This window comes from Hyperolius riggenbachi, chromosome 7, assembly GCF_040937935.1.
Source record: "Hyperolius riggenbachi isolate aHypRig1 chromosome 7, aHypRig1.pri, whole genome shotgun sequence".
In the NCBI taxonomy this organism is placed as follows: Eukaryota; Metazoa; Chordata; class Amphibia; order Anura; family Hyperoliidae; genus Hyperolius; species Hyperolius riggenbachi.
Genome location: NC_090652.1, coordinates 154142674 through 154170281, shown reverse-complemented (window position 1 = coordinate 154170281; position 27608 = coordinate 154142674). Strand labels below are relative to the sequence as shown.

General features: G+C 44.3%; 1 protein-coding gene across 1 annotated transcript in view; it reads right to left on the bottom strand.

Moving 5' to 3' along the window:
- MARF1 (meiosis regulator and mRNA stability factor 1) overlaps positions 1-27608 on the bottom strand; it is a 52143-nt gene that overhangs the window by 12410 nt on the left and 12125 nt on the right. Inside the window, exons 3-6 of the mRNA XM_068247333.1 lie at positions 17521-17673; positions 6832-7000; positions 6520-6746; positions 2607-2724 (exon numbers count right to left, since the gene is read on the bottom strand). Coding sequence (XP_068103434.1) covers positions 2607-2724; positions 6520-6746; positions 6832-7000; positions 17521-17673 — 667 coding nt within the window. The remainder of the gene's footprint in view (positions 1-2606; positions 2725-6519; positions 6747-6831; positions 7001-17520; positions 17674-27608) is intronic.

The window sequence follows — 27608 nt, the reverse complement described above, 5'->3', positions numbered from 1 at the left end:
ATGCTGCACTGCACTTCCTTGCACCAACTCAAGCAGGCTCTACACGACCTGAACCTGTACTAGAGTTGCATATTAGCCATTGGCACTTATTTAGTTAACTTTTCCTCCTAGGAGATAGTTTTCCATTTTCTGTTTAATTTTCTGTTTAAAATGAATCTGAAATGAAAGTCATATGGAGGCTGCCATATTTTTAAATACTGGTTCCCTGGCAGTCTGAATCTCTCGCCTGAGACAAGCATGCAGCCAATCGTGTCAGAACCCTCTGATCTGCATAGTGATTCAGGGTCTATGGCAGGCCTGGGCAAACTTGGCGCTCCAGCTGTTAAGGAACTACAAGTCCCACAATGCATTTGTCTTGAGTCCTTTTTTTTTTTCTTATAGGTCTATGAGTCATGACTGTGGCTGTCAGACTCCTGCAATGCATTGTGGAACTTGTAGTTCCTTAAAAGCTGGAGGGCCAAGTTTGCCCAGGCCTAGTTTATGGCTAAAATATAGCAGATCTGCAGGACAGCCAGGCAATGTGCATGGTTTATATGGAAAATAAATTGGTCAGCCTCCTCACATCTCTCACCTAAGGTTCCATTTAACTCTTAGGTTGCTGTCGAAATCCATAGGCATTTGTGAATGTTTGCTTCCATATGTGCCATTAGGGATTTTTTCACCAAATTACTTTCCCCAGCCACCAATGTTTTAGACACTTGTGTGTTCCCATACTCCTTTGCCACAGACGTCTAAAGAGTCTAAAGAGTCTTAGTACAAAGTTTTGGCTCAACACCAACCTTTCACTTTCCTACGTTAATGCACAATTATGCAAAGGTTACTGTAAATCTATGCAGCTTGAAAACTGACGCATCAAATTCTTTCACTCCAAGATAGATAGATAGGACAGACACACACACTTTTAGAATGAACATAATTCCTAGCCATCTCAAGTGTATTTGAAACTCAATCACAATCCCTGCTGACTAATGTGGACTTTGCATATTTTTAACAGTGCATTATGGACACTACTGGGAAAGCCAGTAGAGAAATATTGCAAGAACAGATAGAACATGCTTTCAAAGACTGCCAAGACGTATTACTGAATGAGCATTTTAAAAAGAAACATCGAAGCTTAAAAAAATAAATAAATAAAATTAAAAAAAAAAAATAAAAACTCCGGTGGCTCCCCGTGCAGAAGCCATCCTCGCCAGGTCGGCTTCTTGTGCGCTCCACGGCGCGGGTCACGTAGTCCGGCTGATGTCACCAGGATTGTACTGCACAGGTGCAGTAGTCCTGCGCAGTATAATCCGGATGACGTCGGCCAGACCATGTGACCGGCGCGGTGGAGCGCACAAGAAGCCGACCTGGAACCCGACCTGGCGAGGTCTGCTTCTGCAGCGGGGAAGACTGTGAGCCACCGAAGCTGCAGCGAGGGCACAGAACGACTGCCAGGGGCTGGAGGAAGCCCCAGGTAAGTGGATTTTTTTTTGTTTTTGTTTTTTTTTTTAGCTTGGACCTTCACTTTAAGGGGATTTGCATAATTTTAAATATACACACACACACCTTCTGTGCTAATAAGTAGCTCCTCATAAAGAGTTCAGTAACTGTATTTAAAGGGAATGTCCAAGCAAAATAAAAAAATGAGTTTCACTTACCTGGGGCTTCTACCAGCCCCATGCAGCCATCCTGTGCCCTCGTAGTCACTCACTGCTGCTCCAGTCCCCCGCTGGCAGCTTGCCGCCCTCGGAGGTCGGTGGGATGCATTGCGTACATTTTTACGCATTCCTGCTAGTGCAGGAACATTAACACATACATTTTTACGTGTTACTGGTTCAATGCGTAGATTTATACGCATTAAACCAGTAATGCGTAAAAATGTAGGTTACTGTTCCTGCACTAGCGGGAATGCGTAAAAATGTACGCAATGCATCCCACCGACCTCCGAGGTCGGCAAGCTGCCAGCGGGGGACTGGAGCAGCAGTGAGTGACTACGAGGGCACAGGATGGCTGCATGGGGCTGGTAGAAGCCCCAGGTAAGTGAAACTCTTTTTTATTTTGCTTGGACATTCCCTTTAAAGTGAACCTCCGGACTAAAAATCGACTCAGCAGCACTGAAAAGGCCTGGTGTTTCTTTAACAGTTTCACAGCATCAGAACTTTGTTTCTCTTATCCAAGCCTCATTTTTAGCTGCACAGAAGAAAACTGCCATGGCTTTTTTCCCCTGATGCTGTGCAAAGCATGATGGGATTTCTGATGTCGTTGCTCTCGTTCTGCTGTTTTGGTGCAAATTTTTTTTATTTTTACATATTGCATTTGACATTTGAAGCCTAGTGTGTGCAGCTGGGAGGGGTTATTAGGACACAGGACAGTTGGAACTGTGTCTCCTGCTCCTTGTCACCTCCTTTCAACCAAAAAGATGGCTGCCCCCATGACAAAGATGGCAGCCCCCATGAATCACAAACATTTGCCTGTTCTTTTAAAACAGGGTGGGTAAAAGATTATATTACCCATCTATTCTAATTAACACAACTAATGTAACTTAATGACAGTATGTTTGTTTAGGCTGAAGTTCCCCTTTAAGGAATAGCAGCACAACAACAAATAAATAAAGGTTATGTACTCACTTGAAACCAAAACCACAGTTGCTGGGGAAGTGTGTGTGTCTGCAAATCTCCTTAAACTCTGTCGGAGTTTATCATCTGCTGCATTCTTTGCTGTTGCATTGATATGAGCAACTGTTACCTGTTAGGAGAATAAAAAATAAATAAATAAAAAACACAAGTGTTAAAAACAACCAGTTCACCAGCAAAACTGCAGAGACCAAACCAGAAGGTGCTTATCCACCTCAGGCAGATACATAAAACCTTGCATATCTGAAGAGATATATTTTTAATAAGTCCTCACTGGTAAAAATCTAATGGGCATGATACGTGCACCGAGTCAGACACCTTGAGTAGGCAACCCCACCTACAACACAAGTTACAAAACTACCAACTTCTCCCAGCCCAGAAGAGCAAGTTTCACCAGAAGGGTTGGCTTGCGGTCCATTTTGCAGCAAGAAGTACACTTTTGCTATACTTAACAGAGAAGACTACCCACCACTATTTGGCTAACACCTGTAACATACCTACCTACTCAGCAGCCATGATTGAATACATCTGTGGACCCCGGCACCCAGCCATTGCACATGCTGCACTGTTTGCGCTGTATTCAATGGGCTACAGACTGTCACCCAGAAACATAAAACCACAGTGCAGACACTAAAGTCCAGTTAACTACAATATTTTCCTCAGATGCCACCATTCAATCAGAATGTGAAGAAAAGTAATGTGAAACAGTTTCATGCTCGATTGAGAATGATGGATTTTATGATCGTATCTGAAGAGGGAAAGTGCCCTAATCGACCCATTTATGGCACAATCGATAATTACCTTCCAATTACTTATGATCTCACAAATCTAATAGAATGAAACCATCTGTAGAAAATATTGTACTGTTAAGTACCTTTACAGTCCAGGGTCCTGATTTGACTATTGGTGAGAGTAGGTGCACACTTTAATTTTTCAATGCTTTTTGCATTTTTTTTTTTCAATATTTTCCCTTTATGTAGTAAAATATGGTATAAAAACAAACCACAAAACGGTCCTCTGCATCTCCATTCAGATACATTTGCATTTCACATGTTTTTGAAAATTATGCAGCAAGTAGTGCACTTTAAAAAACGCACATTGTAAAATACATATGTGCGTTTTTCCTTGGGGCCCACAGACTCATTATGGGCAAAAACGCATGAGTCTCCCACAACGCTAGGGATTCTGACTAGTGTGCTAGTAGCCTGAGTAAAAATTACTGCCCTGCATCGCACACAATTTAAATGTTAAACTAAAACTTGCAAGGTATAGACTTCAGCATTAACCTCCCTGGCGGTAAGCCCAACACAGTATCGGGCTAGCCGCCATAGGGGGATTGCATCTCCCCTAGAGGATCTTTTTAAATAAAATTTGTTAACCACTGGAGGACCGCAGTGTTAACCCCCCTAGGGACCAGGCCATTTTTAGTTAAATAGGCCACTGCAGCTTTTAGGCCAAGCTGAAGCGCCTGCTTCCCGTCCATCCCAACTCACTCCCCCTCCGCTCTCTCTCCAAATCGCCGCTCCCAGCGTGACTCCAGCTGGCGGGTCACGCTAGCTTTATTAGTGGAGCGCACACGCTGGGCAGGGAGGAGGTGGAGGGAGTGTCCGATATTCTGCAGTTATGCGACGGCAGAAGGGAAGATGATTGGACATACTGCGCATGCGCAGCATGTCCAGGTCAGGGGTCAGAAGAGTCTGCCGGTACCAGGAGCTGTAGCAGACGAGCGAGGGGAACGGTGAGTATGTCCTTTTTTTCCCTACACCATGATGCATTTATTTATGCAGCATGGTGTAAAAGCTTTTATACATACCTGGGGCTGTGGTATCCTTTAAAGTTCTTTATACAAGGGTAGAACTCTATATATCATTTAAGGATAAAGCTAGATTTGTGTGTACTATACAATCTTGATATAACAATTATCGATGAAGGATAAACACTACAGCAGAAGAATTGCTGCAGTGGCAGCTGCAGGTCACACTAGTCATGTCCCAACAGTTTGGGGGGCTGTGTGTGCGATTGTGCGGACAGAAGCCCATGATCATGATGTTGCCAGCAAGGGGGGGGGGGGGGGGGGGGGAGGGGGAATTGGCTGCAGGGAACAAAATCAGTTTTTGTCCGCCAAGAGAAATCAGTTTTTGATCAAAAACAATGAGTATTCTTCAATATTATACAACCGCCGCACTGCCTCCCGCTCGCCGATTTCCACCGCCAATCATCATTCCCATAAATTCATCTCCCCTCCAGGCCACCGTGATTGCAGGCATCAATGGATTACTTCCTTAGTTACATAGTAATACATTGCTTCCTGTGTATCCTACTTATTGTATGCTTATAGGAAGTTCTGTGCGAGGACATCTTGTTGCCAAATAGTAAAATTACACCTACAGGCATTAGGGCCTTTTTCCACTACACAGCTGAATCGTAAATCGCTAGCGATTTTTAAAATCGCTAGGGTTGCTACTTTATCATAGAAATACCGAGAAGTATTTTCTACTATAGTAATTTGATTTAGAAATCACAATCGCTTTCTGGAGTGAAAAATCGCTCCAGAAAGCGATTGCGATTTCCAAATCAAATCACTAGAGTGGAAAATACCTCATGATTTCTATGATAAAGTAACAACTGGCGGTAATGACGGGACCCGGTACCGGCGGATCCAGGCAGCGTGGGAGCGATCCGTGCGTATGGGGCTGGAGGAAGGTATGTATAAAAGCTTTTATTTTATCCTCTCTGGTTCTCTTTAATGAATAATCGCAATTGCTGGCGTTTGTGATTGCTAGTGGAAAAGGGCCCTTAGGGGCTGAATTTTTTTTTTTTTTTAATATGCATGATTAGAGGGTATATCATTTTTTATAATTATGGGCTTGTAAATGGGGATGGACGTAAAACTGAAAAAAATGCAACTTCATTTCCAAATAAAAATATTGGCACATTGCACTAGGGATTTAATTAAATGTTGCAATAACCGGGACAAATGGGCAAATAAAATGTGTGGCTTTTATCCACAGAAGAATGTTTAATTTTAAAACTATAATGGCCAAAAACTTGTAAATAATGAATTTTATATTTTCTTTCTTATGCCCGTTAAAAAAGCATTTAGAATAAAATAAATTCTTTGCACAATGTACCACCCAAATAAAGCCTAATTGGTGGTGGAAAAAACAAGGTATAGATCATTTTGTTGTGATAAGTAGTGATAAAGTTATTGGGGAATGAATGGGAGGAGCGCTGAAATGTCAAAACAACCCACAGGCTGAAATGGTTGTGTTGATCTGAGACAAACTTTTGTTGCCTTCATTTTTTTTTACAGTTTATTGGGCATTTTCTCTCCCCCCCCCCCTTTTTTATTGTATTACCTAATTGCATGCAAATGAATGTATCCATGCCCCCAACTCCTCCAGTGCCTAGGCATTCTGAGTGCCATGCTGCAAGTGCTCATGGGAGCTCAGTCTGGGGAGGAGGCAGCTTTTGCTGAAGCATGCATGAGATTTCAGAGGCAAGGGGGCGGAAAGCATAGGAGAAAGGAGTTGAGTTTTCACAGGCTGAGTGGTGGAGATAAACAGCAGCTTGCCTGTGTATTAATGACAAGCAGAATATGGCTGCTCTCATTTTATCACAGTAAGAAATAATCATATACTGGTGAAACAGTTTGCAGCTAGATTCACTGCATAAACTATCTAAACTTTAGATAAGATATATAAACATGTTACTTGCTATAGTTAGTTTTTAATCTCTGATCCGCTTTAAGAATACAAAAACACCTCCCAAGTTAAAAGAGAACCCAAAGCTACATCCAACACTTCTCAATACCCTGGGGATAGATGATGTTTCTTCAGTTTATTGCATAAAAGAATAAAGAAAATAAATAAATAAAAAGGACATTGGTCAATACTGGCTAGATTACCTGACAGTTATTAAGTTCCTCAATAACTTCTTTGTTTTCTTTACTGATGTCACAAACACAGATGAATTCGGCCTCTCTATGACCTTTGAAAAGACGCTCCCGAATCCTTTTTACGACCATTACAGCTGAACGGCCACTGGGAACGGAGCAGTTTTCTATGTCCCAAAACACCCCAATAGGGGGCAGATTCTCCTGCATCTGTCCAGCAGCAGACATTTCAGAGGCTCCTACAAAACAATTACAACATTAAAAACGTTAAACATCATAAATTAAGATTGTTCTGATCAAAATCTTCAATAGTACACCGTTTACCATATTTCTGCGGTGCTTTACAGAAAGCCTTTGCAAGGAAGATAGCCGTGTCCTTCATATTTCCCTGTGCTCCGCAGCCATTATACATTGGTACAGCAGCAGTCTGTGTGCCTGGAGGTACGATATTGGGCCATATTTTCTTTCCATCGATTACATTATTACTGGCAGGCTAGAAAAAATTAAAAAAAAATAAATCCTTGAGTACCATAGGTTTTGTGCCCATTCGCACACAGTCAATTAAGACCCATTGGGTTCTTCCATTTCTTCATGGGGGATTCCCAGGATTTTTTGTTTTGCAAAGTCTGACAAAATAATAGTGTGCAAGTGAGTAGGGAGGCTGGCTGGCATCTTACTATTTTGGCAATTAAACTGCTGCTCAGGAAATGCTGTTGAAAACTTAGAAAAGTCTCAGAATCCCCCCCATGAGGAGATGGACTAGTCCAAAACCTGTCGGTTCTGCCAAATTTTAACTGCCTACTTTTTCGCAATAGTGGTCCTTTAACCACTTGCCGACCAGGGGAATTTTCACTGATCGGTGCTGCGTGGGCTCTACAGCCCGCAGCACCGATCAGCAGTGCACCAGGGCGATCAGACTACCCCCCTTTTATCCCCACTAGGGGGATGTCCTGCTGGGGGGGTCTGATCGCCGCCGGCCATTAGTGGGTAGCGGGGGGGGGGGGGGGGGGGGCTCCTCAAAGCCCCCCTCCGCAGCATTTTGTGTGCTCCCTCCCTCCCCTTACCTCCCTCTCCCTTCCTGGGCTGCGCAGGACGGATATCCGTCCTGCGCATTGTGGGATAGGCTTCAGCCTATCATATGCCAGCGATCCCCGGCCAATCAGAGGCCGGGGATCACCGATCTGACTTACGGCGCTGCTACGCAGCAGCGCCGTATGATGTAAACCTGTTTACATTTTGCCGGCGAGCCGCTATCGGCGGCTCTCCGGCTGTTCACGGAGACACCTTCCGTGAACTGACATGGAAAGGCCGCTCGATCGAGCGGCCGTTTCCATGGTAACCCGCAGACGACCAGTTTACGCCAATCGGCGTTAGCTGGTCGTCAAGAGGTTAAGGTCACATTCACAGTAGTGCATTGTGGTATAAAAGACGCTTTGTAATGCGGGTCACTGCATTGCAATGTGCCACCTTTGCAATGTTCACAGCGTGGCATATAATGGCGTGCGGCAACCTTAATGTGGAAATGAACTCCAAACTTCCTCTCTGCTCTAAAACATTAGCCACAGCATGATAACATTTATGGAAAAGAAAATTCTGTTAAGAACTAAGCAGGACACTTTTAGAGGGCTAAACAAACAGAGCAGGCAATTTCTTCAGCAACTATGGCCTCAATTCACTAAGCAGTTTAGACTAGTCTACTGATTGTTTGGTCAGTTGCATCAAAGGGGAATTCACTATAACCAACTGTTTTAGACCTGGTCTAAACCATTTGGTAAGGAGTAAAGCAGGGATGCAATTCACAAACAAGTATCTATGACTGACATCATCCTCCTTTGATGAGCTCTCCTCTGCATACAATTAAACTCCTGCATAATTAATTCAAAAGATTCTATCCTCACATCTAAAATACCTCACAGAATTACTACCTACAGAAATCAGCTGGTTTAATCTGTTAAAAAAAAAAAAAAAAAAAAAAAAAAAGTGGGCGTGGTTACTCCTTGTTTGCCTTTGTGAATTGTGTAATTACCGAATGTTATGCTGGGCATACACGGCGCGACAGTTATCAATCGAGCCGCTAATGGCTCGATTGATAATATTCAACCTGTCCGATCACCGCGGTGGATCGACTCCGCGCTCGATGCCCGCGGGCGGACAATGGAAGAAAAGAGCGGCTGATAAGGAACTGCCCGCGGGGATGAGCGAGAATCGATCCACGCGCCCGCATCGAGCCAGCGTCTCTATTCCGGCGCAGAATTGCACGTGTATGCCCAGCATTATACCAGGTCTAGAACATTACACCAAACCACCAGTAGACTAAAAACCATCTGTAGACTAGTCTAAACTGCTTAGTGAATTGAGGCCTATATGTTGAATAAAGACTTTTCATTGTGTGCTGTGCAAGAGTTCGGGTCTGCTTTAATGCAGTGCGTTACTGCAAATAGTGACAGCAGAGACACATACTTTTCATAACTGTATGTGCCGTTTTCCCGATCCATTGCATTCCTTATGCTACAGGGAGAGCAACAGCCACTGTGAACCTAGCCTAATTTTTTTTTTTTGTTTTACATCAAAATCATTTTAACTGTCCAAGTTTAGAGTAGTCCATCAAAGAGGGATGACGTTCACATAATGGTTGAGAGTTTTTTTAGGTTTAGCAATTTGGTACATTTATAACAAGAGGCTCTGACAAAGTTAGATACTTTTATAAATATGTCCAAGCACCACATCTGCAGTTCAGAAAATAAAATGCACAAAGAAATGTATATTGGTTGTACAGTACTGTTGGTTATATAAGTGCACACACGCCTACATCATCGTACATCCAATATAAGCAAGTTTTTCCTGCAGATCAGAATTTTAAATTCTGTCCTGATCATGAGCGCAGGATGTGCCTTTATACAAACCCTACATTACCATAGGACGGATAGGGGAAACAAACACACACACACACTTCTAGCAGATCTGCAAAACGTTACAGGTTTTTGAAGCAGATTTCAGATTCTAGGCATGTTTAGAGAGACAAACATGCCTAGTGTTTTTTGGAGCATTTTTGTGTAGCAGATTACAAATATTGTTACAGTAAAGCTGTAACCGAACAGCTTCTGTAACAAAAACACCTGGAAAACAGCTCTGATCTAGCGTTTTTCAGCGTGGTTTTCCACTTTCCTGTACTTTAACACTGAGGCAGAAACGCCTCAGAAATCTAAAAAATGCTGCAGCCATCCCATTCATTTTTATTAGAAAAGCTGTATTCCCCTGCAAGCGTTTTAAAAACGCTTCAGAACCGCTCTAATGTGCACCAGCCCTAAATCTCTATAGCAGATATTATGGGGTAATGGTTTGGCACTATTAGGGCTGATTCAAACTACAAGAGCTTTTTAACCACTTGAGGACCGTGGGCTTTACCCCCCTTAAAGAGACACTGAAGCGAAAAAAAAAGGATGATGATATTACGATTTGTATGTGTAGTACAGCTAAGAAAAAAAAAACCATTAAGATCAGATACATCAGTCTAATTGTTTCCAGTACAGGAAGAGTTGAGAAACTCCAGTTGTTATCTCTATGCAAAAAAGCTATTAAGCTCTCCGACTAACTTAGTCGTGGAGAGGGCTGTTATCTGACTTTTATTATCTTAACTGTAATTGAACTGTTTACTTTTTCTCTGCTAGAGGAGAGGTCATTAGTTCACAGACTGCTCTGAAAGACTAATTTTGAATGCTGAGTGTTGTGTAATCTGCACATATTATAGAATAATGCAATGTTAGAAAAAACACTATATACCTGAAAATAAAAGTATGAGAATATTTTCTTTGCTGCTAATCTTCTAGTAATTATTCATAGTACACAACCAATTCATTACATCATATATTTTTTTTTCGCTTAAGTGTCTCTTTAAGGACCAGACCCTTTTTTTCCATTCAGACTTCAGCTTTCACGGTTTATTGCTCGCTCATACAACCTACCACCTAAATGAATTTTGGCTCCTTTTCTTGTCACTAATAAAGCTTTCTTTTGGTGCTATTTGATTGCTGGTGCGATTTTTACTTTTTATTATATTCATCAAAAAAAAGACATGAATTTTGGCAAAAAAATGATTTTTTTAACTCTGTGCTGACATTTTTCAAATAAAGTAAAATTTCTGTATACATGCAGCACGAAAAATGTGGACAAACATGTTTTTCATTAAAAAAACAAACCCATTCAGCCTATATTTATTGGTTTGGGTAAAAGTTATAGCGTTTACAAACTATGGTGCAAAAAGTGAATTTTCCCATTTTCAAACATCTCTGACTTTTCTGACCCCCTGTCATGTTTCATGAGGGGCTAGAATTCCAGGATAGTATAAATACCCCCCAAATGACCCCATTTTGGAAAGAAGACATCCCAAAGTATTCACTGAGAGGCATGGTGAGTTCATAGAAGATTTTATTTTTTGTCACAAGTTAGCGGGAAATGACACTTTGTGACAAAAAAAAAAAAAAAAAAAAAAATGAAATCTGCCACGGACTCACTACGCTCCTCTCTGAATACCTTGAAGTGTCTACTTTCCAAAATGGGGTAATTTGTGGGGTGTGTTTACTGTCCTTGCATTTTGGGGGGTGCCTAATTGTAAGCACCCCTGTAAAGCCTAAAGGTGCTCATTGGACTTTGGGCCCCTTAGCGCAGTTAGGCTGCAAAAAAGTGCCACACATGTGGTATTGCCGTACTCAGGAGAAGTAGTATAATGTGTTTTGGGGTGTATTTTTCACACATACCCATGCTGGGTGGGAGAAATCTCTGTAAATGACTTTTTTTTTTTTTTTTTTTTTTTTTACACACACAATTGTCCATTTACAGAGATATTTCTCCCACTCAGCTTGGGTATGTGTAAAAAATACACCAGTGTTCTCCCCAGAATTTTTTTCCAGCCGGGTGGCATGAAAAAGTAGCCGGGTGGCAAGAAAAAGTAACCGGGTGGGGCGTGATAACAAAATGCAGGGGCCGGCGCTTCTCTGCATACAGCAGAGGAGAAGATGAGCCGATGACAGCCGGGTGGTCACCAAAACTAGCCGGGTGGAGCACCCGGCTAAAAGAGCCTGGGGAGAACACTGTACACCCCAAAACACATTATACTACTGAGTACGGCGATACCACGTGTGACACTTTTTTGCAGCCTAGGTGCGCTAATGGGCCCAACGTCCTATTCACAGGTCATTTTGAGGCATTTGTTTTCTAGACTACTCCTCATGGTTTAGGGCCCCTAAAATGCCAGGGCAGTATAGGAACCCCACAAGTGACCCCATTTTAGAAAGAAGACACAACAATGTATTCTGTTAGGTGTATGACGAGTTCATAGAAGATTTTATTTTTTGTCAAAAGTTAGTGGAAATTGATTGGTTTTTTTTTTTTCACATACACCTAACAGAATACCTTGGGGTGTCTTTTCTAAAATGGGGTCACTTGTGGGGTTCCTAAACCACCCTGGCATTTTACGGGCCCAAAACCATGAGTAGTCTGGAAACCAAATGTCTCAAAATGACTGTTCAGGGGTATAAGCATCTGCAAATTTTGATGACAGGTGGTCTATGAGGGGGCGAATTTTGGGGAACCGGTCATAAGCAGGGTGGCCTTTTAGATAACAGGTTGTATTGGGCCTGATCTGATGGATAGGAGTGCTGGGGGGGGGGGGGGGGGGTGACAGGAGGTGATTGATGGGTGTCTCGAGGTGTGATTAGAGGGGGGAATAGATGGAAGCAATGCACTGGCGAGGTGATCAGGGCTGGGGTCTGAGGGCGTTCTGAGGGTGTGGGCGGGTGATTGAGTGCCCTAGGGGCAGATAGGGGTCTAATCTGATGGATAGCAGTGACAGGGGGTGATTGATGGGTAATTAGTGGGTGTTTAGGGTAGAGAACAGATGTAAACAATGCACTTGGGAGGTGATCTGACGTCGGATCTGCGGGCGATCTACTGGTGTGGGTGGGTGATCAGATTGCCCGCAGGGGCAGGTTAGGGGCTGATTGATGGGTGGCAGTGACAGGGGGTGATTGACGGGTGATCAGTGGGTTATTACCGGGAAGAACAGATGGAAACACACAGGTCCAGGAGCACCAATATTGGCTTCGAAGTAAAGTGTGCCTCGGTCACACCCCAGTACCAAGGGGCCACAGCTATGAGTATCCTCAAAGACCGGCACCACATAAAGTATTTATAGCTCAATTACTTTATTCTGCCATCCAATCGCAATGACAGACTGCTGTTTCAGCCATAACAAGGCCTTTGTCAAGTTGCAGACAAAATACAAAAAACACAGTGCATGTATCAAATATATAGGAAGTAAAACACACCCATCACAATCCCATAACCAATCCCAGCAGCTCACACAAGCGGACCTGATGGTGAACATACAAAATGTCTAGATCACCAATCAGGGTAGAGAATTTCAAATAGCAGCTCACCTATGGTGGGACAGCGCAAAAACCGCCGCTACCATGGCCGCATCTTAGGCTTCAGGATGCTCAAGTCCCCGCTGACATCCTCCGTACACACCGGAAATGATGTCATAGTAACATGACCCAAGGCAGGCCAATCATCGCTCCCTTCTGCCAACCAATGCGGCCAGAGCGGTGTCACAGCGTAGGGACGGTGGGTGGAGAAAGCGTAGCCATAGCTACCATAGTAAACAACAACAAACAAAACGCCGCTATCATACTCACACCCATCTCCGTACGCCGTATCCGGAATTCCGCCGCACCACCACAGTCTGAGCTGTCAGATGTTACATGCTGCCAGGAGCACCTGTAAAAACAAAGATAAAATATGATAAGAACAAAGAACAGAGCATACAAACTTCAAATACATAGACATGAACAGGCTAATCTAATGACACCACCTAAATGCAAACGCATAGATCATATTCTCTATTTAATCCTGCCCTCCCCATAGCGTCTAGTCTCCTGATCCATCCAGCCTCCCTGCGTAGGAGCTCTTTAACACGATCTCCTCCCCTCCATGTGTTAGGAACCCCATCTATTGCCATCACATTTAGCTGAGCAATGCTATGGCCACACATAGTGAAATGTTCAGAAACTGCCTGCCCAACCGTATGATTTCTTATCGCAGATATGCAGAAATACGAAGTTTTAAATTGTGTGGTCATACCCACATAGATATAGATACAGATATAGATAGATCTCTATCTCTATATCTATGTGGGTATGACCACACAATTTAAAACTTCGTATTTCTGCATATCTGCGATAAGAAATCATACGGTTGGGCAGGCAGTTTCTGAACATTTCACTATGTGTGGCCATAGCATTGCTCAGCTAAAAGTGATGGCAATAGATGGGGTTCCTAACACATGGAGGGGAGGAGATTGTGTTAAAAAGCTCCTACGCAGGGAGGCTGGATGGATCAGGAGACTAGACGCTATGGGGAGGGCAGGATTAAATAGAGAATATGATCTATGCTTTTGCATTTAGGTGGTGTCATTAGATTAGCCTGTTCATGTCTATGTATTTGAAGTTTTTATGCTCTGTTCTTTGTTCTTATCATATTTTATCTTTGTTTTTACAGGTGCTCCTGGCAGCATGTAACATCTGACAGCTCAGACTGTGGTGGTGCGGCGGAATTCCGGATACGGCGTACGGAGATGGGTGTGAGTATGATAGCGGCGTTTTGTTTGTTGTTATTTACTATGGTAGCTATGGCTACGCTTTCTCTGCCGCTCCACCCACCGTCCCTACGCTGTGACACCGCTCTGGCCGCATTGGTTGGCAGAAGGGAGCGAGGATTGGCCTGCCTTGGGTCAGGTTACTATGACATCATTTCCGGTGTGTATGGAGGATGTCAGCGGGGACATGAGCGTCCTGAAGCCTAAGATGCGGCCATGGTAGCGGCGGTTTTTGCGCTGTCCCCCCATAGGTGAGCTGCCATTTGAAATTCTCTACCCTGATTGGTGATCTAGACATTTTGCATGTTCCCCATCAGGTCCACTTGTGTGAGCTGCTGGGATTGGTTATGGGATTGTGATGGGTGTGTTTTACTTCCTATATATTTGATACATGCACTGTGTTTTTTGTATTTTGTCTGCAACTTGACAAAGGCCTTGTTATGGCCGAAACAGCAGTCTGTCATTGCGATTGGATGGCAGAATAAAGTAATTGAGCTATAAATACTTTGTGTGGTGCCGGTCTTTGAGGATACTCAGGGAAGAACAGATGTAAATATTGCACTGGTGAATTGATAAGGGGGGGTCTGAGGGCAATCTGAGCGTGTAGGCGGGTGATTGGGTGCCCGCAAGGGGCAGATTAGGGTCTGATCTGATGGGTAACAGCGACAGGTGGTGATACGGGGTGATTGATGGGTGGCAGTGACAGGGGGTGATTGACAGGTGATCAGGGGGGATAGATGCATACAGTACACAGGGAGGGGGGGGGGGGTCTGGGGAGAATCTGAGTGGTGGGGGGGGGGAAGGGGGGGGGGGAAATCAGGAGTCCCCAGGGTGCAGTTAGGGACCTAATAAAAAAAAAAATAGTGTTTACAGATAGTGACAGGGAGTGATTGATGGGTGATTGGGTGCAAACAGGGGTCTGGGGGGTGGGGGGGTCTGAGGGGTGCTGTGGGCGATCAGGGGGCAGGGGGGGGGGGGAAATCAGTGTGCTTGGGTGCAGACTAGGGTGGCTGCAGCCTGCCCTGGTGGTCCCTCGGACACTGGGACCACCAGGGCAGGAGGCAGCCTGTATAATACACTTTGTATACATTACAAAGTGTATTATACACTTTGTATGCGGCGATCCGGGTGCTAGTAACCCGCCGGCGCTTCCAAACAGCCGGCGGGTTGCAGCGCGAGGGGGCGGAGCCAGTCCCTGGCGGAGGATCGCGTCACGAATGACGCGATCACTCCGCCCATGCCCGTACAAGGACCGCTGCCTCTCGTACATACGGCGGTCCTTGCGGGATTCACTTTCCGGCCGCCCATGTGCAGTGGGCGGTCGTTAAGTGCTAGTGATTTGGAAAGTTCTTGCTAATGCAATCCTATGGGGGATTTTTACAAAAGCACATCGCTCCAGTGAGAACACACATAGGTCAACATTAGCAAGAGCTTTTAAAGTACAACCTTAGTGAGAAGAATATGGAGGCTTCCATATTTATTTCCTTTGAACCGCCTGAGCGTTATGCCGCCCAGGGAGGTTGTGTTACTTTTTGGCCGATTTTTTAATAAAATGTCCCAAATGTGAGTAAATCCTCTAGCTAGCACTAAATCCTCTAGCTGGAAGAAGTCTCCGGCACCCTTTGATCGCTGCCGCTCCCTAGTTTATACATTACCCAGCCTGGATCCAGCGATCAGCGCAGCCTCCCTGGACAGCTCCGGTCTTCTCTATGGGGAGGATCGCAGATGACGTCGCCGAGAGAGACCGGAGCTGTGCTGGGAGGCTGCGTGATCGCTGGATCCAGCCTAGTGCTAGCTAGAGGATTTACACACATTTGGGACATTTATTTAAGGGGGACTCCTGGGGCCTCCAAAAGAGTTGTGTTTGGAGTTGGACTTTAATACACTTGTGCAATAGGTTTGCTTGCTTAAAGTGACACTTAAGTCAGAAAATAAATAAATAAATAAATAATGAGTTTTACTCACCTTAGGCTTCTACCAGCCCCTGCAGCAGTCCTGTGCCCTCGCAGCCACTCACTAACCCTCTGGTCCCCCGCTGCCAGCTAGTTTCGTTTTTGCCGACAGGCCAGTCAGGACTGGCCATGAGTAGCTTTTACCGCATTCCCGACTAATTAGCGATATTGCGGGCCGCAGCGCATACAAAAATACGCGTTGCTGCATTACGAACGCATAGATATGCGGCAATGCGTATTTTTGTACGCGTTGCAGCTTGCAATAGCGCTAATTACAGTCGGGAATGCGGAAAAAGCTACTCATGGCCAGTCCTGACGGGCCTGTCGGCAAAAACGAAACTAGCTGGCAGCGGGGGACCAGAGGATTAGTGAGTGGCTGCAAGGGCACAGGACTGCTGCAGGGGGCTGGTAGAAGCCCCAGGTGAGTAAAACTCATTTTTTTTCTGACTTAAGGTTCACTTTAAGTGTAGTAATAACAAGTACACTTTACTTACAACTCCAATACACTTACAACTCCATTACAAAATTGAGAACATTTTCTAATCATACCAAGACGTTTTACTCAAATCTCATGAGCACAGATTTAAAATGTTTCAGTGCAAAATGCAGATGGCTGGGTTTTGCACTGTGGCCCATATACTTTCATTATGTGCAATTCAAACAAGTGCGCTCCCTGCCTCAAGGTCTTGCTTCATGAACATGTAATTTTTTTTTTTGACGTAACAAAAACATTTAAGACTGCACATAAGACAAGCCCAAACCACACTAGGAGGGGTGCGGGGAACAAAAAAAAAAAAAAAAAAAACCCACACACACATACATGCGCAGGGCCCACTGTTATGCATCCTATAGCAAAAGGTGAAATGAGATAAAACACCCACCAAGTATATAACAAACCTTTTCCAAGCAGGCTTCACATAAAGAACCTTTAAAAAACACAGAGGGTGCAGAGTTTAGATGAAGAGAACCCGTGCAAAAATGTGATAAGATTTCAGACTGTGCAAAATGTTCTTTTAGATGCTGAGTGGCCCCATTTGTGAAGTTCGAACAAGGGTAGTATCCAGAAGTGCCCAAAGCAGGAACCTGAAATTTGTGGAAATCTTGACATTGGTTCAGACGAACATTGGTGAAGCAGGGAACAGAGTGTGAAGTGTGAAACTGGCAAGGAGACAAACGTTTTTCCACGCACAAATTAGGACACCTAGGTGGATGACTGATGCAACCGCCTGTACCGGCCACTTGCTTGAAGGGGCTTTCAGAAGCAAAGGGCAGCCCAGGGCCTATCTGACAGGTAATTGTGCCAGCAGCATTTTTCTCCAGAACAGGATTGGGGTGAATGCAGCCACTGCCACTGAAGCGGACATCAGAAGTGCCAGAGGTGCCATTAGAACAAAGTGCACAGCAGCTTACTTTGGGGCCGGTCTGAAGTGGGATTTGTGTTACAGGAGGAGGCTGGAGTTTTGAAAGTGGAATTATACTTGTGCAAGATTTAAGTGGAGGTGCAGGAGGTGGGGGAACATCCTTCAGTTCAATTGTAGGTCTCTTTTTCTCCATCTTCTCTTTCTGAAAAACATTGAGGAAATAATGCAGTTTAAAAAGCAAATGCCACAAAGACAAAATAAACAGTTAAGAAATAAATGTATTGAGTTTCAGGCTAGGTTTACAGTGGTCTATTGCATAACACACAATTTATATTAATGAGTGAACTGAAATAGAGACTGGACAGACTTTGTAAATGCAAAGCCTGCATACAGCAAGTTAGAATAATGCAATCAGTTATAGCGCTGTACTGTGAATAGCCCTATAGGTTTGTATGAGCAGTGAGCCATACTTATTTCCTTTAAAACAATATCTGTTGCCTGGCAGTCCTGCAGTGTCTGGATCACACACCTGAAACAAGCATGCAGGTAATTTTTTTCAGAAACATCTGACCTGCTTGTTCAGGGTCTATGCCTTAAAGAGAACCCGAGGTGGGTTTGAAGATTATTATCTGCATACAGAGGCTGGATCTGCCTATACAGCCCAGCCTCTGTTGCTATCCCAAACCCCCCTAAGGTCCCCCTGCACTCTGCAATCCCTCATAAATCACAGCCACGCTGCTGACAAACAGCTTGTCAGAGCTGGCTGTGTTTATCTCTATAGCGTCAGTCTGCTGCTCTCCCCGCCTCCTGCAGGACTCCAGTTCCCGCCTGCATCCCTTCCCTCCCTGCTGATTGGAGGGAAGGGACGGGGGCAGGGACTGGAGCTATGCAGGAGACGGGGGAGCAGCTGACACTGACACTACAGATGTAAACCAAGTCTCACAGCATGGCTGTGATTTATGAGGGATTGCAGAGTGCAGGGGGACCTTAGTGGGGTTTGGGATAGCAACAGAGGCTGGGCTGTATAGGCAGATCCAGCCTCTGTATGCAGATAACATTTTTTAAACACACCTCGGGGGGGGGGGGGGGGGGGGAATAGAAAAGACAACTTTACTTACGGTAACGTCTTTTCCAGTAGTCAGAAGGACAGCACCCCTGGTGAGACTTGTCTCCCTCCCAATCGTGGACAGGAACTGCAAAAGAAAAGATTTGCATAACAAATTGGCAGCCATACATAAGCCACTATCTTACCACCAGTAACTCAGTTAATACAATAGATGACACGGACCGCATAGATGCTTACTTACATAATTATTATTCCACCCAAAAGAAGGGCGGGTTGCAGGGGTGCTGTCCTCACTACTGGAAAAGACGTTACCGTAAGTAAAGTTGTCTTTCCCAGAACGTCATTGGACAGCACCCCTGGTGAGACGATGTACAAGATATAGGATCTAGGGAGGGACCACTGCCTGCAGCACCTTCCTTCCAAATGATAAGTCTGCTGCAGCCGAGATGTTTAGGCGATAATGTTTCACAAAAGTGTTCTGACTTGACCAGGTAGCAGCTCTGCATATCTGTTCTATAGATGCCCCTGCCCTCTCTGCCCAGGAGGTTGATATTGCTCTTGTAGAATGAGCTCTGATTGGAGAGATTAAATGCTTTCCTTGAACCTGATATGCTGATGTGATAGCCTGTTTTATCCATCGTGCCAGCGTTGCTTTGGAAGCTTTGTTGCCTCTTTGTTTTCCAGCAAAAAGGGTGAACATTGCGTCAGTTTTCCTCCAGGAACTTGTTCTTTCCATGTAGTGTATAAGACATCTCCTTACGTCAAGGGAATGGAGTCTCCTTTCCTTTTCATTACTAGGATTCTCGCAAAAGGAGGGCAGGAAGATCTCCTGATTTCTGTGAAAAGAGGAAACTACCTTGGGTAGAAAGGCTGCATCAGGACGTAATGTTATTCTATCCTCCGAAATGGTGCAGTAAGGCTCTCTAATGGATAGTGATTGTAATTCACCAATTCTCCTGGCTGAAGTAATTGCCAGCAGGAAAATGGTCTTTAAGGTAAGAAATTTTTCTGAAATTTGCGCCAATGGCTCAAACGGAGCCTCACACAAACCCTGTAAAACAATGTTTAAATCCCAAGCAGGTACTTTTGTTTTAATTGCTGGCTTAAGTCTCTTTAAAGCCTGAAAAAAACGTACAATTAGATTTTCTTCTGCCAGCCGTTTTTCTAAAAACACACTAAGAGCAGATACCTGCACTTTCAGGGTGCTGATACTAAGACCTTTCTTATATCCACACTGAAGAAATTCCAATACGGACTTAAGAGATGCATTGTTAAAGGATCTTTCCCCACACCAATCGTTAAATATTCTCCAGGCTTTTTGGTATATTTCTCGAGTCACTTTTTTCCTACTCTGTATCAAAGTTTCTGATAGTTCATCTGAAAACCCTTTGGACTTCAGGATGCCCCATTCAGGTTCCAAGCTGAAAGGTGAAGCATGTGTAAGTTCGGATGCCATACTGGACCCTGAGATAGCAAGTGTGGCAGAGGAGGAAATATTATCGGAACTGTTACTGCTAGTGCCCTCAGTGACGTGAACCATGGTTTTTTTGGCCACAGTGGAGCTATTAAGATTACTCGAGCCTTGTCCTGTATAATCTTCTTTATCACTCGTGCTAGCAACGGAACTGGAGGAAATGCATACATCATTACTTTCCCCCAATTGATCGAGAAGGCATCTACTTTCCATTGTAGATCTTCTGGAAACAGGGCACAAAATTGTTGGCATTTCGTATTCACTTTCCTTGCAAACAAGTCTATTTTTGGGCAGCCCCATTTGTAACGTCACCTGCTGGAATATTTCCTGATCTAATGACCATTCGTTCGCATCCAACCTCTTCCTGCTGAGGTAGTCTGCCAGTTGGTTTGAGGTTCCTTTTAAGTGTGTCGCTGTTAAGGATGAGAGATTCCTTTCTGACCAAAATAGGATCTTCGTCGTCTTTTCCCATAAGGATTGACTCCTCGTACCCCCTTGTTTGTTTAGGAAAGCCACCACACTCTGATTGTCTGTCCTTATCCTCACATGAGACTTCTTGATTTGGGGCCCGAAATGTAGTAAAGCTTGCCACACTGCTTGCAGTTCTCTGTTTGATGACTGTGAACTGATCGTCATACTCCAGGCTCCCTGGGCCGGTTGAGAATTGAAGTGGGCTCCCCAACCTCATAAACTGGCGTCGGTTGTAATTGTATTCTGATGAGGAAAACTCCACAGACGACCTGGAGATAGATGATCCAGCTGTTTCCACCAAAGCAGAGAAGCCTTTGTACTCTGTGGAATGACGATTTTCTTGTCCAGTGACGTCATAGACCTGTTCCAAGATTTTAGTATCCACATCTGTAAGAATCTTGCATGGAACTGCCCCCACTGGATTGCCGGAAAGGAAGAAGTTAGAAGACCTAGAAGTGCCATGGCCTTTCTTAGCGATATGCTTCTCAATTTCTGAAACGAGAGAACATTGTCAATAATAGCACTGATCTTCCTATCAGGTAACAACAATTTCTCCTTTCTAGTAGAAATAATGAAACCCAAAAACTCTAAGGATTGGAAAGGGACTAGGGCAGACTTTTCCCAATTAATCAACCAACCCAAGTCCTGGAAGAAGCTCAAAGTTGTAGTTATCTGATCAAAAACGGATTTCTCAGAAGACCCCCATAATAAAAAATCATCAAGGTAACCGACAATATTAATCTGTTTTAACCTGAGAAGGGCTAGTACCTCAGACATAACCTTGGTGAATAGCCATGGAGCTGAAGATAATCCGAAAGGTAAGGCATTAAACTGAAAATGTCTTACCTCTCCTTCCATCCACACGGCGAACCTTAGGTATTGTTGGCAGGACAAATGGATTGGCAGATGAAGATATGCATCCTTCAGGTCTAGAGATGCCAAGAAGTCGTCTTTCTGTAAGAGATGAACTACAGATCGGATATTGTCCATCCTGAACTTTCTGTATTTGACCCTCAGATTTAGTTTCTTTAGGTTTAGAATAAATCGATAGGTTCCCTGAGGTTTTTTCACCAGGAAGACTGGAGAGTAGAATCCCTGTTCTTTTTGGCATGCTGGAACCTGACGAATTACCCTTTTCTGAAGAAGTGACCTTATTTCTGATTGAAGGGCTATTCTTAAAGATGGGTCTTTTGGACAAGGGGTTAGGACAAAATTTTGAGGGGGAGGCTGCTCGAACTCTATTTTGTAACCTTCTATATTCAGTAACCACTGATTGCTGAACAGTTGTTGCCATTTTTCGAAATAGTTGGTGACTCTCCCCCCCACTGGAATGATGGCGTCATTGCTTGTTTGTCTTTTTGGTATTAGTAGAGGTATTGGGGGGGTCTTTGTTGTCTATAAGGGGCCCATCTTCTACCCCTGGAAGATTTGTTATCCGCTTCATTTTTGGCGGGGGCCCGAAATGGCCGCTTATTTTGAAAAGGGCGCTTCCTTGGGAAATTCTTCTTATTATCCGCCGTACGATCTAGTGTATCGTCCAGCTTTGAACCGAACAGCAGATTACCTTCACAGGGGATACCACAAAGCTTAGATTTTGAGGAAGTATCCCCATTCCAGGTCTTAACCCATACTCCCCTTCTAGCCGAGTTGACTAGCGCCGTGGTTCGGGCTGCCAACTTTACTGTATCATCTGCCGCATCGACCATGTAATTTGAGGCATTCGTGATTTTTGGGAAGTCGTTAAGAATTTCTTCCCTAGAAACTCCATTAGCAATCTTAAATTGTAGGTCTGATAGCCAAGTTTTCAGAGAACGACTAACTGCTGTTGATGCCACAGCCGGTTTGAAAGTTAATGAAGCCGACTCCCAAGCCCTACGCAAAACATTATCCATTTTTTTTGTCTATTGGATCTTTTAGGTTACCGAAGTCTTCAAACAACAGGTCTGATTTTCTTGACACCCTGGAAAAGGAAGGATCCAGCTTTGGCGGAGGACCCCAACAAGCCTGATCATCCGGGCAAAAAGGGTAGCGCTTAGATAAAGATTTGGGCCAAAAGGCCCTTTTCTCAGGATTTTCCCATTCTTTCTTAATCATAGATTTAAGAGTAGAATGGACCGGAATGAATCTAGATTGGGGGTCCGCCAAACTTTCATACATCTGGTCCAGGGGTGTCAGGGGTTTTTGCTCTGATCTAATACCCATTGTTTCATGCATGGAGGTTAGGAGATCTTTCATTAAATCTGGGGAAAAAGCAAATTTCTGTGATTTCTCAGCTTTTTCCATCTCTTCACCCTCAGATATCTCTTCTAATGCAGATATTTCCCCCTCAGAGAGTACTGAGCCCTCTATATCACTCTCCCTACTTCTCCTAGCCTGCACAGGAATACGTGCCGCCGGAGTAGGAGAAGACCCAGTATTGATAGGTATAACAGCAGCGTCACTGCTAGGGCCAGGAACATCAGCAGGGTTGGGGGCTACAGCTTGAGAAGAAATAGCAGAATCCTTAATTTCTTTGATTGCTGAAGACATTTCCGCCCGCATCCAACCCATCAGATCTTTAAATATGACAGGGGATTCATCTTTAACCAGTTTATTTGTGCAATCCTGGCACAACTTTTTAGAGGATGAGGATGACAAGCGAGTGGAGCAAATGGCACATTTCTTCGCAGATTTGCTAGATCCACTTGATGCATGCTGACCCTTGTCAGTTTTATCATGTTTTTCAGGCTTTTCATGCTATAAAACATAATAATAAGCCAACCATTAGCACCCTCTCTAGTACACACACACATATATATATATCTATATCTATCTATCTATCTATCTATCTATCTATCTATCTATCTATCTATCTATCTATCTATCTATCTATCTATATACACATATATATATACATATATATACATACATATACATACAATACATACATATACATACATACATACATACATATACATACATACATATACATACATACATATACATATACATATACATACATACATATACATACATATATATATACATACATATATATATACATACATATATATATATACATACACATACATACATATACATACATACATATATATACATATATACATATATACACATATATACATACATATAAACACTGCATATCTATATTTCTATTGTACTTGCCAGAGAGGTATCTTGGGCTGGCCTGGCAGACTGCGCAGGAGCTGACCCAGAAGCGTCCTCCATGCTCACATAAACCACCAGAGTGAGACAGGGAAAAGGATTAAATCCAGAATCACATGAACAATAGGGCTCAGCTGACTAGCCCATTAGCATAATTTATTTGCATAGTCCCCCGTCGCGGCACCTGCCGCTTAATAGATATGCATAATTACCTCGTATCTCCGCAGCCCCTGCCGCGCTATTTGCTAATTACCTCAGCGAATCAGCTGATGCTGATTCGCAATCACCTCCGCGGCCCCTGCCGCCCGATCAGAGTCACGCCGGACGCCGCGCGTGACAACTTCCGGGTTGACCCGGAAGTACCTTGGTCTGAAAGCGCGCCTGCGCTATATCTCTGCTGCCTCATACGGAGAAGCCTCCTCCACGCTGCAGGGCTCCGACTGTCCACTGTACAGCATGCCTGGAGCCCTGAAAGACGTTGCCCCCGACCATCTGTCATGGATAGCATCCTGGAGACCTCTCCTCTGCATTCCCGTCCGGGACAGGAAACTGAACTGAGTTACTGGTGGTAAGATAGTGGCTTATGTATGGCTGCCAATTTGTTATGCAAATCTTTTCTTTTGCAGTTCCTGTCCACGATTGGGAGGGAGACAAGTCTCACCAGGGGTGCTGTCCAATGACGTTCTGGGAAAAAAATTATATATCTATATACATATCCATTTGTCTCTCACTTCAGATTTCTTTTAATAATCAGCTGTCCTTGTTCTAGTGCAGTCTAGTCACATGAAGCGATGCTGACGATCAGCTGATCATAAAAAAAAAGTAAAAATTGAAAAGCTAAACTATTAATGGCGATGCATTTTTATAGCCCGTTCCCATAAAAAAAATTAAAAATTCGCAAAATGCTAGCGATTACCGCTAGCGTTTTGCAGGAGTGATTTTTCCACGATTAAAGCAGAAAAATCACTGGACAAAGTAGCGTTTTGAGAGTGATCGCAATTAGCGGTTCTATACATGCTAATGGCGATCGCTCCAGAATCACCACCAAAACGTTAAAGGTGACGAGTTTGTGATTATCGCAAAACACCCGCGATCGCAGCAGTGAGAACACTGCCATAGGAATACATGGGCTAGGCGGTTTAAAAAACGCTAGCGGTTTCCGGTGAACAGGAATTGCGCAATTTCCCGCTCAGTTAATCTACCTCATCTTGGCAGTCCTACAAGCAGAGACTACGTGTAATCAGGGTTTAGATTTGCTTTAATGACTGATAACTAAGCTTTACTCTATATGGAGCGGTCTCAGCTTTTCAATATTGTGGGATTTGCTGCTGCCTATTTTGAGAGGGGGAAGCCTCTGAATCCTGAAGAGGCTTCCCCCCAGTCTTCCTCAGCCAGGCTGACACAGTGATGAGACTTTTGAAGGGCAACTGCACTGTACCTATGCAGTAGTAGCATGGAACCACTCTGGCTTTAGAGTAAAAAGCATAGCCTGATCTGTTCCGTGCTATGGCACAAGAGGCTCACACGTGCACATTAGCACAGACACGATCAGGCTCAGCTTTTTCTTTCCCACCGGAGCACAAGCGGGGCTGTGCAACAGTGCGAACTGTACACGAGCGTGAACAAGCAATTTTTTTTTGAGAAGTCTCAGTGCTGGAACAGGGCAGTGGGAAGCCTCTTCGACTCCAGAAACTTCCTCCCTCCTGAGAGTACCCCGTAGGGGCACTCCCCTCCCTCCCCCCCCCCCCCCCTTACAGGTACACTCCAAAGCCCCAAACCCTCTTAGATTTTTCATTGTCATTAAAGCAGAATAGGAGGCCATACCACTACACAAACACGCTTCATGTCTGTACACAGAACTGTATAATGTGACTGACTTATCCAAAAATAACCTACCTACAACAGTTGTAGCAAAGTAAAGATTCCAGCAGAATGGGACTTTCTACCTTTGCATAAAGCTATTCCCCCTAATGCCACCCATTAAAGGATAATAAACCTAAGGGATAAAGAGACTGCCATATTGGTTTCCTTTTAAAGTACCCCTGATGCGGTTCCCCCTCCCCTTAAAACCATTTAATAGTATTTTACTATTGGTGCTGTGACACACCATCCTTCCCCTCCAGTACCTCCTGTTCTGCTCAATCATAGTCTACAACTGAGGCAGAACGTCGATTATGAGGGGGGGGGGGGGGGGAGGAAGTGACCGTTCTTCCTCCCCGATGTGCATCCCTAACTCTGCCCCCTCCACCTGCCGCTTTAGATCCATATAGGTTTTACTGCACACAGCGCGCAGGGGAGCAGGAAGGATATCCGACCACAATTATCACAAGCCTGCACACAGCACAGCTCCCCTGCACGCTGTGTGCAGTAAAACACAGATCTAAAGCGGCAGGTGGAGGGGGCAGAGTAAGGGTGCATACACACATCAGACCATAGTCTTTGGAAAATGAAAGATCACACACCAATTTTACCCCCTTCCATGTAGTATGAGAGCCATACCTACACAGTCTATTCTATTGAGCTGAACTCCCCATCAGATAGAAATCTTTGCAAGATACTGCACACAAAGATGCTGTACACATGCAAAAGATCAGTATCTGCAAAAGATCCATTCATAGTCTGATTTCTGCAGATCCTCATACACACCTTAACAGACATTCCATCTGCAGATCAGATACCAGGATGGATCTTCAGATGATTGTCTGTAATGCTAGGTACACACCATACAATTTTCTGTTAAATTATTCTGTTAGATTTACCTACAACATGGGAAAAAAAAAAAAAAAAAAAAAAAAAAAAAAAAAGCTATCTGGCAGGTAAATCTAAGAGAAAATCTAACAGAAAATTGTATGGTGTGTACCTAGCATTAAACAAGGTGTGTAGGAGGATTTGCAGATATCAGACTATGAATGCATTTTGCAGGAATGGATCTTTTGCAGTACCTGATCTTTTGCATGTGTACAGCATCTTGCAAAGATTTCTATCTGATGGGGAGTTCAGCTCAATAGAATAGACTGTGTAGAGTATGGCTCTCATACTACATGGAAGGGGGTAAAATTGGTCTGTGATCTTTCATAAGACTATGGTCTGATGTGTGTATGCACCTTTAAGGATGCACAGTGAGGAGGAAGTAGGGTCACTTACTTCCCACTCATAATTGTTGCTAGAACGGGGCCATCAATGATCGGGCAATCGGCCAGTGGATATATCGAGCGATCGTTTGACCAATCTCACAGTGGGCAATCTGGCTGGGTGATTGCAATCCCCTTATTGATATACTTGAGAAAGCGCCATCTATCAACACTAAATGGACTTCAAAAGGGCAATTGCTGAACCCTAGATAGAGCGCAGACACCAGTGGATGAACATTGAGCATAATCTTTCAGACTTGTATAGACTGAACATTGACATGGTCCATAAGTTGCAGCACTGTTCATTACATTTAATAGATCTGACGAGATTAGCTGCATGCTTGTTTCTTGGTGTTATTCAGACTCTACTGCAGCCAAATAGACCAGCATGGCTGTTAGGCAACTGGTATTGTTTAAAAAGGACATTAACCTCCTTAGCGGTAACCCCGTGTGTGACACGGGGTAAGCCGCCGGAGGGTGCCGCACAGGCCCTGCTGATCGCCGCCGCCCCGCACCCGATCGCCGATATCCGTTGCGGCGTGCGCCCCCCCCCCCCGCCAGACCCCGTGCGCTGCCTGGCCAAACAGTGCCAGGCAGCGCCGGGGGTGGATCGGGACTCCCAATGACGTCCCGACTTCGCTGAAGTTATCCCACCTCGTCGCCATGGCGATGGGGGAAGCCCTCCAGGAAATCCCGTTCTTTGAACGGGATTTCCTGATCAGAGATCGCCGAAGGCGATCGAAGCGGGCGGGGGGAAGCCGCTGAGCAGCAGCTATCATGTAGCGAGCCCTGGGCTCGCTACATGATTTAAAAAAAAAATAAATAAATAA